This window comes from Oryzias melastigma, linkage group LG4, assembly GCF_002922805.2.
Source record: "Oryzias melastigma strain HK-1 linkage group LG4, ASM292280v2, whole genome shotgun sequence".
Classification (NCBI taxonomy): Eukaryota; Metazoa; Chordata; class Actinopteri; order Beloniformes; family Adrianichthyidae; genus Oryzias; species Oryzias melastigma.
The window spans coordinates 22,282,403-22,294,093 of record NC_050515.1 but is presented as its reverse complement, the minus strand read 5'-3'; the positions used below and the strand labels follow the sequence as shown (position 1 = coordinate 22,294,093).

Genomic DNA, 11,691 nt, shown 5'->3' with positions numbered 1-11,691 from the left:
ACAAGGCTCACTGCACCAAGAAATTCAAAGAATGTTGCACCATGGCATGATGATTTAATTTATTTTTTTAGGTGGGAAAATTGTTAATACTTTACAAAACAAAAAACTAGGGATACTGAATGGAATAATGCGAAAACTGAATGTTGGATCCCCATTGAATACCAGGAAGTTTAGGTTGTAAATGTCATACATGTTGTTCTAAATCTAAGAGGGAATTATTTAGCATTTTATTAAATTATACCAGGCTTCGTATAAGCCAATTGAAATAAATTTCTTCAATGTTACTTGCGTTTTATCAAATTAAAAATGTGATTTTTTTCTGAATTTTAGCTTTTTTAAAAATGTTTTGTAATGCAGAAATCACATATTGAACCAAAACAAAACCATGATCCAAAAAAGGAGGTTTGAATAGAATTGTGGAAAAAGTGAATTTGTTGGATCCTCACGAAAAAAAACATATTTTGTTAGAACTTTGTAATAAAGGAGAATGCGATCAGTAACCAGAACTTTTGAGTGTAAACAAAGGGAGAATAACCAAAGAAGCTTTGTCTCTAAAGGCTTTAATGTAAATTGACACTTCTGAGTGGACATAAGTTCTTCACAGAGACTCAACTATCTGTTGCTGCAACACCTCAATTATGTTTTTTTGTGTCAATTCAGCATAAAGCCAGTGCCATATTTCCTACTTATAAGGACATCTGCCTCTTACTCCTAGTTTTGAGATGATGGTTGCCCAAAAATAAGTTTAACTCTAATCAGACACACAATAAAACTGAAGCTGCGTTAAGCAGGATCAGCTTTAAATTTATATAAGATTTGGCTTCTTATTACTATACATTTTCCCACATTTACTCTGGGATTTGCTTAAAAAAATGCTGCTTTAAGAGGGTTCAAAAGGTTTCTGCAAAAATCCCTATGAACATCCAAATATTTTATTGCCATTTCCAATAGTTTAAGGGGATTTCCCATCATGTTCCACTTGCTGGAAAATGTGATGCTGATCAGATGGATCCAGATGAGAAAATGACTCGTCTCCCAGAGAGCAGAACAGCCAGAGGAAAGAGATCAAATAAGAGGGGATTTGAAGTGTTACAACATCAACCAATGTCAGGGGAAAAGACAGATTAGACAGAAAGCAAGCGTCTTTATTTAAAGAACAGTGTTTTGGGGGTTCTAATTTCACCCATATGGATATGATGAAACCAAAAGTCCTTTGAAGTCCAGCGTATCATGTTTTAGTTGTACAAAACTGCAGTAATAAAAAAATACAAATTAGAAAAGATGCTTTTGTTTTTGAGCAAAGCAGCTGTATTTTTAACGATTTTGATCATAATATTATTTTTTAAAGTGACAATAGTTATATAATGCAAAAAAGTTGGTCGGTCAGGTAAAAGTCCTGGCTTAAATCACAACCTTCTGTTCCAGAAAGTACCACATTTTCCCAAATGACCACTGGAAGCTGGTTTTATTGAGCAAAGAATGCTTCCCTTCAAAGCCATTATAACTCACGTAACTAATGCAAAATGAAAACCACCACCACAACAATCAAAAACAGATAATAATACTAGCCTTCAGTATTAACAGAACAAAACAAGCCCAGCAGAGCCATTTCTGAAAAAGGGATATTTTTTTTTTCTTTTAATGAGAAGATGTTTGAATGTCCACACTTCATTTTAATACTGTAACGACCCCACTCACTATAAGGTAAGCAATGAGCAAGATGCATTGTGGGAGTTGAAGTTATCTGGTACATTTTTGAGTCTTTGTCAAGGTTTTAGATGTTGTCGTTTTATGTCAGCAGTGAAGATATTGAGTTTTTATTGGTGCGTATATTCAATACTGTTGTCACAAATGAGGACTTTGCATACTGAAGTGAGGTTGCAGCACCATTCGCTGGCTCAGGTTACATGTCATAAGCAGTGCTCACTATTGATCTGAGCCACAGTGATGTTCATTCGTGAGTTTGAATTCTTACACCCTGGTTAAAAGAGGCATAAAGCTTTGTTCACACCGAACACAATTCTCATGTCAGGGATGTCCAGTTTCAATGTTGAGTCAATGTACAGATGCAATTTGAGGTCGTGAAGCACCATGTTTTGGGTGTGCCGACGTGTTTTGGGCCTCATGGTACGTCCAGATTGTTCTTCTTTTGAACTTTAGAATATTTCTATTAATTGCATCAAAACAATAGTAAAAAGTTTCTCCAGTTTAGCTTAATTTCAATTTTTTCCCTTCTCTGACTAATGCAGGACAGCAAGTTTTCAAACTGGAGAGATGAAAGTACCACTGAAAGCTTCCATCATTCAGACGCAGCTCCTGTACAAGATGGTGAACTTCCTCGTACTGAGAGAGTTTCTGAATGATCTCATGAACCCAGATGTGGAGTCGTGATTACTGACGCTTTCGTAGAATTTGTCAAAAATAAATAAACCTGATCTCTAAACATCATCTATGTCTTCCGTGCATTGTAAGTGAGATATACAGTTAATGCTTCCATGTAGCGATGTGGCTGATGGTAGCTCCTCCAAATTTTTTGACACATGTCTATAGAAAAAAAAAGGCAATGAACGTGAATTTGACATGCAAATCATGTACAGTAATGATTGGATGAAGAATGTGGCCATTGAAGACCTTGGCGCCTAATGCAGATCCTTCCATTGCTGTATGTATATGGCCCTGCAACAAACTGGTAAACTGACCAGGGTGTACTCTGCTTTCGCACAATAGTAGCTAGGATAGCAACCTTATGAAGCCTCAAGGGATTGAGCAAATTTGGAAAATAGATGGACACGTCCTAAGTTGACCATATTTAGAATCTTCCAATGTACATACATCAGTTCTGCTAAAACTCACTAAAACCCTTCCACAGTATTATAAAAAGGCCAAAATTCCATTAAGTGGTTCTTTTTGCCAAGGATGAAACAAGGAGTTACTAGGTTTCAGAGCAGCGATTATATTTCACACAGCACAATACTTCCTGAAAAAAAAAAAAAAATTCTTGCAGAACGTCCTTTGTTCAGACCTTCAAACTGGCTTGAGTATAGCTGACAGATAACAGAGGCAAAAGAGAGGAAAGTTGTTTCCTTTTTAGAGATATTCTGGTGCACTTGCATGACATATCCAGTGTACAATTTCAGGGTTTCAAGCGTCTTCCTGTAATATTCTCTGATTTCACAAATAGAACTATTCATGACCCCATCCAAAAAAAAAAAAAAGAGGCAAGTTCAATTTTAATGGGATTATCCTCAGACAGTCAGCAGAAAACAGCGCCGCATCCCCTCAGAGACTTGAAATGTTTTCATGAATAATCCACATCACAAAAAAGCGACTGTTACTTAACAGGATGAAGACCAAAAGAGCTGGAAAGTGCCTTCCATAATTCAGATGGTTTGCAGTTTGAAAGTCATGTCGGGAAGCTGAGATGAGTAATATTTTGGGAGAAGGTTAAAAGGAAGTTTCTGCAAGATCAACTAAGTAGGTTTGAGTCTCCTATGAAATACAGTTAAGAGAGTGTATTCCCGAAAGCCTCGGAGATTTGACGAAGACAGGAGGTTACAGGTCTGTCGTGTTTCCATTGAGATGTGGTCAGATGTGATGAGTCTCCTCACTTATTTAAAGTGACAGCCAGAGTTGGGATTGAAACACGCAGTTTAACCCGGCCGCGTGAGGGCAGACAGCCCAGCAGCTGGAGGCATAAAAGTCACACCCCAGGCAGCCATGAGAAATGCAGCTTACAGCTATGAGAGGACGTCACAGCTTGCATTTTATGTGGGTCACGCTCAAATTGTAAGATTCACTTTGAATAAAAGTTGACCTAAAGTTGTAACACCTGTTAGAGTTGACCCAAACTTGGGCCTATAGGTCTTGAAACTTCATGCTGACTTACAAACAATGACTAGTTAAGAGGCTTTTAGCAAGAAAATCAGAATCTAGTTAACTTTTTGTTGAACATTTCATTGTTAGTGTTTTTAACATGTTCTTGTAGCATTTGTCTCTTTATAGAGGACACATTTAAAGAAAATTAAGATCAAAACTGTTTTGCTAAGTATTTTTCATTCAAATTGCTGTGAATCAGGAGAAGAAGAAAAAATGCTTTTGAAATAGCTCGTCTTTGTTGTGCATGCTCTAAAATGGTCTGGCCACAGGCTCCTTCCTCTGCTCCATTCCAATGCATCCACTTTACTTAAAGAATGAATTGATATATATTTCTACAATCCAACTAGATTAATCTGTCTGAGGTAAGGTATTGTCAATATTGGAAATTACCATTTGGATTGAGACATATTAGGTTTATTTTACTGTTTCTATTTTACTGTATTTTACCTAAAAATGACCATAAGCGCGGACAACACACAAGTGATGGTAGAAAAAATTATCAATCCATCATTACCGTCCAATATTTGGAAACTCGTTGTATTTAGCAAAGACATGACCATAGAGTGTGTTAGAATGTTCTCATAATGTTCTATTTTTTAAGTGGAAAAACAACAGTGGGCTGAATTTTATGAAACTAAAATGAGAATGGATTCGACATTAATTCTTGTTTACTTGTTTGTTTGAACAAAAATTCAAATTACACTAGTTTATCTTACAAAGAATACAAAGAATCTGGAAAACTTCACCTGCACGGTTCAGTACCAGGTATTCATCTCTGAGTCACACTGGTTGAAGTTTGGCTGAAGTTGTCCTGGAGTGATTTTAAGTCAGATTGAATCGGAACGTTCAAAATAAAGACTAATATTCACTATGGATTGTATTGGCAATAGGGTTGTATATATACGATACAGTCCAATTATCTTACCAAAAATGCTGAAATCTAGATATTTCTTATTCGTATGGCATTCAAAGCTATAAATCATAATGCATAGCATTCGACAGAAAATGTATTCAGGGATTGACCTGGAAGAAGCAAGCTTATGATTGGAATAATTTTTGTTTGCATTGTATGTACATAAGAAGACAAAGACGGTAAAAAAAAACAAACAAAAAAAAACGAGAAACTGTGGTTTGCCAGAAATCGATTATTTACTTCTTGATTGATTTGATACCTTTTAACCAACATAATCTTGTTCATATTTGGGGTTTTAAAATGATACGGTTCTATTTTCTACATCCCTCACTGATACTGCTGCTACTCCCACTGCCCAATTGATTTTTTTGATACGTTTCTAGTATCTTTTACATCCCTAATTGGCCACCACATATTAAGATATTCATTGAATTGTTGAAAAGCCACTTTTCTTCGTCTCATAATCAGCTTGTATAGATTGATCACGTAAACAGATGAAGATTTACAGTATATGTCAACGAGCGTTTGTTATTTAGGAGTGGCTGGCGACAGATCAGGGGTTAGCATTCCATTTAGCGTTAGCATCTTGACCAAGTTTCTACTGACAGTACATCTCCGTTTAGCTTGAACTACTTTAGCAGATCTGCTGCAAGTCCAGCGTGTGTTTTAGTACCTTGAGCTGTGTAGACCAGTTCATTATAAACGATCGGAGGAATAATTGGGGTGGGCAGGTCTTGCAGGAAACCTCTCAGGGCGTCGCTCAGAGAAACCACATCGTACTTGTCCAAATCTGCTGAGATGGGCTCTGAGAGGAGAAAACAGAGATAAGAAGAGAATGTTATCTTCATCACCTCCAAACTGAAAACAAGTACATTGCAGAACCTCCAACATTAGACAAGATTTTCCAGTGAAGTTGAAATAAATACTAACCACATTGACTGGTGTTTGTGCTACTAGTAGGCTTGTTTTTACTTGAGCCACAAATACTTCATTTTTCTAGAAATGTATCAGACAGCAGGAGTAATTGTACACAGATCTTGAACTTGAGGCATGACAGTCTGAAGGAATACAAGAAGGAAAAAAATTTTTGTGGCTCAAACTATCAGTCAGGGTAAGCTGGGCTCAGTGGTGATCTTACTGACCAGAGTCTCACGGTCAGCTGTTTCTGGGAACTGAGGAGTTTTAATTCAGCTGCTGATAAAAAAAAGAAAAGAAAAAAAGAAAAGATGCCCTGGAGTTGAGTCCACACTGAGAACTTCCAACTTTCTGTGGCTCCAGACAAAACATCAGATACCACGGCCTCAGAGTGCCTGAGCGAGTGCGCACGCAGATTAGGAAAGGACAAACTGTGTGGCGTCATGCAGGACGTTTGTGGTGTCCTCCATCTTCTACCTTATCCTCCTTTCGGCCTTTCCCATTACCTTTCCCACCCCTCCTTCGTCCTCCCCTGACCTTTTCCCTGATACACTTTTGTATTTCCTGCACTTTCTTCTTCCTCGACTTACTCCGATTTATTTTCTCATCTTGATCTCTCCCTTCTCAACCCCCTCCTCTGTGAGCACAACACATACCAGACCCTCTGGAGCCAAAATCTGTGTTAAATCCCATTGATTCGGATCTCAAACTCATGCCTGAGTAAATGTCGCCAATCAGCAAAGGCGAGTGAAACATCAGGCTGTTAATATAAACAGATGAGCTCTTCACATGGCAGCGCTCAGCTCTGCGTTATCATTATTTGGGGGACATCATCATTCCAAAATAGCTGATAATGTCACTGAAGCAGAAACAGGTGGAGCATCCAGAAATTTCAGGTACAGGCACTGTTACTTTAAAGGAAGCTATCCAAGTAGAAAAAAAGGAGTACAGTTTATTGTGGGGGATACATTCCATTTATAATTCTCTATAGGTGAAACCTGCTGAATATCAATGCTTTAAAACCCCTCACTACACAATTGCTACACTTTTTCCAGACAGACAAAGCCTGATTTAAGCTGATCCCTCTACGGTGGGTCTCCACTGCATTGCATTGAGATAAAAAAATTAAACGTTTATCGTCTCCAGCATGTCAGCATCTGATGTTCGTCCCTACAAAACGGAGGCTTCACCCAGGAGTTTTATTCCAGTCTGTCAATGCATCAATTTTGCGGTAAAAAGCAGGAGAAACTGAAAACAAGGAGGTGGCAGGACAAACCACTCCTCCAGGAGCAAGGGGGCGGTAGGGGGGAGACCAGAGAGGCAATAGAAATGCAATGTAGACTGATTGACGGTCGTGAGACTGACCCCACATGAAGCGCAATGGAGATGCACTCCAGACGGACGGATGTATGTGGTCTATAATTTGAAGCTCATTTCCAGATGCTGAAATACATTTCTAAACAACTGAATAAACAGGAACATCCTTTAGTTGACAGACTTTTTTTTTATCAATATTTGATTTTCCATATGCAGCTTTCATTACTGTTCACAAACACTAACAGAATCCTTTTCTTTTGCTGAGATCTCAGCATCCCTCAACTTCTTAACCATGCTCTAATCTGTTGCACTGATCTATCAGTGTAGTTTTATTGTCAAAGGTGAATTCCTTTACTCTGTCTCATGTTTACCTATTAAGGTAATAATCTAGGAGTAGGAATGTCGCTCCGATTTGACTTTATATCCCAAGAACAAATGTATAAAAGATTGAACTGGACTGTTTGAGTGTAACAACAAAATGAAGTAAATTCAGTTGCCATTTTTGCGTGATACGGTCAACACTGTTGGACACAGTTTGGTCCAAACACAGGTATCAAAATACCGTGAACAGCAAAACTTTGGACCACAAGGGTGAATAGTGCTACTATTTCTTTTCTGTTTTTACCCATTTGCTGAAAATGACAGAAAAAAAAAAACACCATGAATTCAAGTTAACTGTAAATTAAACAGCCAGAAGCATTTTTAACTTTAATCGGCAGCTTCACGGGACCGTAGCGAAGGTCATTTACAGCTTAAAGAACAGCTTGAATCTATTGACAACCTCAGGAACTATTTCAGTGTTTCCCACACAAGTCAAAGGGTAAAGAAACAATTTACATTGAAATAAGTAAAGTTGCTGCAGCAATAGACTAAAGGGGGGATATATGGCGTCCCTTTGGCTCCTCTGTCTGGTCTCAGACTTGTGGTTTAAAGTTTGTTGTGTCAGTCATTCACAGATTTCTCTTTAATATCCTGGTGATAATAGCTTTAGATAACTTCAGCAATGTTGTGAAAAGAACTAATAACTAATAACTCGTGTTTACCAAGAACTTAACAAGAAAGAAAATGGGATTTTTCTGATTTACTTGCCAATTCTAAGCCTTGCTGCTTTACTATTAACACATTTGCTCTCTATTGTAGTTTTCATATCCAACAAACAGATATATATTTGCCATAATAATGCACACTTATTATTGACCATGGGGTAAAACATTCAACAATTCCCATTATTTATTCTATTACCTGCATGTTCTGCTCATAGATGGGTACTTCAGCTTTTATAGATGCACTTCCCTAAAAGCATTGTAGTCTGTTATTGGCTGTTCATGTCATCAAAACAGTACTACAAATCAATTTTTTTCATTAAAAAAAAATGTTATTCCTCATTTGTTTTGCATCTGAGGCGTGGCTTAGTTTTGGTCGTGTTATGGCATAAACTAAGAAATACAGAGAATTGGTTTGCAGGTTAATGCTGCAGAATGATACATGCTTGGGCATGGAGAGGAAATTTGAAAGAGACCCAAACTTTTTTTTATCTGTTTGAATCAAAAGAATAAAATAAAAAAAAATTGCAACTAAGGGTGTATTCAAATTAAGCAGGAAAGTCTTCTAAATTTTGTCTGGATCGAGTCCTGTACCTTGTGTTTGGTCTGTATTCAGAATTGGTTTGCTTGATGTAAACTCTGGTTCACTTTAAGCAAACCAAATGTCTCCAGTCTGAATACACTCGAAACTGAAATACTGTATTAAGGTTTCCAGTGATGTGATAGTGTTCTGGTAACATGTAATTTATTACCTTTAACTTAATCAAAAAAATATGGAATCCCTCCTAACTGTTACCATGAAGTTCTGCATACTAAGTATGTTGGCACACATAACATGATTTTCAGGATTATCTGCTACTCTAGAAAAACTGCTCAATGTAATCTGTGTAACATTAACCTGACTTGGTTGTTTGATCATTTTGTAAGCCAGGAGCAGCGTGTGTTTCTGTAAGGCTGCCTTGTGTGTGGCGTTGATGGACAGTGTCAGTGTCAGCTGATCCGTTAGCTATAGCTTCAACGTGTGGAAGCTTAGCATGTTGCTTGACGGACAGCATCAGTTTAAAACACACTTAAATGAAGCAAAACTATATTTTTCACATGACGTAACAGTACCAGCAAAGCTAAAATTACTGTAAAAATAAACATTTGTTTTCTCATTTTGAATCCCTATTCGTATCCATCGAGCAAACAGGGTAATACAATCTTTACTGAAGACAAGCTAGCAAGTTTGCTCTGTGGCCTCTAAAGCTACTTAAAATTGTAAATTTTTATGCTCAAATGTGATGGAAATATTTTTCCAAAGAAGATTCTAGTTTTTTACTATTAAAAACCGAGGCCACTAACCTGGTTTTATTAGGCATTTGTTTTATTGATCTACCAGATAAATAGCAAGGCAAACAATCAGAAGCTACATACTTCACAAAAACATTCTCCTCTTGTCTGAAATTTTGGAAGAAAATTACTTTGGATATTTTCCATTTTTCTTTTAAAGCCTGCACTTTTATTTATTTTATCAAAAGTTTGAACCACTTGTTTTTCAAAGCCGACTGATTAATCTCCAATTGCATGTTTGTTCCTGCCCTTGACACAGTGAACTCTGCATTACTTACCCACTGAAATTATAAAGACAGAAAATCCAACATGGCCTGATAACTCATTTTTGGGATGTTGCAGATGTCCTTATTTTCTCTTTTTTGTACCCATATGGTGTGTAAAGAGTTAGAAACGTTCAAATGAAAACATTTTATTAAAATGTGTTAGTAGTGCCTAAAAAGTGTAATAGAAAATGTGTTGAAAGATTGGTGTAACCAAAAACATCAAGTTTCTCTAAATTCAACTGCATTTACCTTAAAAATATTCACTTCAATCTCAAATTTGCACAATAAAAGCAAAAGGAAAATGCAATGCACTCTGAAGACACACCAGACAAAGACATAACAGATTGTTTCATAATTTTAGAGTTTAATTACTACTTCATCTGTAACAAAGATGTGAAACTGCAAGAGCTAGAGTCTTTGTACTGCTTTTATGCTTCCTTCACTCCACCCTTGGCAATGAGCGTTCAAGCGACCATTTTCAATGAAAAGTATTTCATATACGCATAAACACTCATTTGGAGTTTCTGTGTTCAAAACTCCCTCATTCATACATAGCTACACAAGTTTTTACGACTGTTCTAGGATTCTACATACAGAACAGGCATCCATTGAGTGTGTGTTGAACGTTAAATCAGGGGGCTATATAGTACATGGGCCATGGGCTAAACACATGTGAAAGAACTTGGGTTTAGGGCATTCTTGAACTCCTGTCCCATGCCTGGTGTGTCCGTAGCTTTCCATTCCTTTTGGCAAAACACAGTGGATGCAGGTAATTGGCAGCAGGAGGGGTCCCAACCCTCAGGGACTGGAGTTTGACATCCCTGAAAAGCACACTTAGTTTTTTTAATCCTTTTTTATTGATTATATGTGAATGCCAGCAAACCTCAGGGTCAGGTTAACATATACAGAGGTGTTTTTTTTTCTTCCTCCAAACAGAGTGACATTTGTCTTTAGAACCCCCCCTTACCAAACACACACTTTTCACTGAGTACACACCACAAGTTTGTGTTCTGTACCACCAATCAACCAAGTTCAGATCTGTGGCCAGATTTTTTTAACTGCTAGCAGCCTCTTTTTAAAACTAATCATGAGTAAACTGTTGGGGGAAGGTGGGTAGACCCTGGAGAGAGATCACCAGCAACACACTAAATCCCTTTTGTGACTTTGGGGTTGCTGGAGCCTATCCCAGCTACTGCTGGGTGAAGTTGAGGAATGTTTCGGACAGGTCCGTACACTTACACATATTCACACCTGGGATGGGCGATACCACTCATTCTATTCGATACCATAACTTTTTACATAAAATATTTGATACCAATACCGATTACTGGTCATTTCTTATTGACTATTTTTTTTTTCAAGCATATTATTTGATATCCTAAAAAGAAAAACTATTAAAAACTAGCCAGGTAATGCAAAGTTAAAAATACAAAACAGTTTTTTTCTAAAATCACCAAGTCATGCCATGCTGTGTTGTTGCTAAGACACGCACGACTCGTGGCTTCTCTAGTCAAATGATTGATGGAGCAGTCCAATATGTTGTGGGCTTTTTTTTTAAATAAAAGGCTAGAGTAACTCATCTAATAATTAAAATATCAAGAAATAACACATGCACTTATATTTTCTCATCCATTAATAAGAACTCATTAATAGAGTAGTTAATCCCAAAATTGGTAATGTGTGGGTATTTATATTTCTGTACCTCAGTATCAGTACTCCCATCATTGATTTACATCTGTAGAGATAAATTAGACTCATCAATCAACATAATGCATTTCTTAGAATTGCAGGACCAAGCTGGAGTTCCCGGACAAAACCCAAGCTTGCAAAGGGAGAACATGCAAATTCCACATAGAAAGGTTCCAGCTGGAATTCGAACCAAAAAATTCTCATTGTGAGGTGAGAGTGCTAACTACTAAACCACCGTGCAGCCCAGAACAAAATCCTAGAGGGACAAACTAAAAGACGTGAAGATAAAGAGTGATAAGTTGAGCGCGATCATACAGGAAACATTTCAATGTCTGCTGAC

The 11,691-nt window shown here is 37.3% G+C and overlaps 1 protein-coding gene across 4 annotated transcripts in view; it reads right to left on the bottom strand.

Moving 5' to 3' along the window:
- Nucleotides 1-11,691, bottom strand: part of pik3r3b (phosphoinositide-3-kinase, regulatory subunit 3b (gamma)) — a 240,886-nt gene that overhangs the window by 106,421 nt on the left and 122,774 nt on the right. For all 4 annotated transcript variants that reach the window (XM_024278243.2, XM_036211611.1, XM_024278244.2 and 1 more), the window contains one exon: nt 5,463-5,594. In XM_024278243.2, coding sequence (XP_024134011.1) covers nt 5,463-5,594 — 132 coding nt within the window. The remainder of the gene's footprint in view (nt 1-5,462; nt 5,595-11,691) is intronic.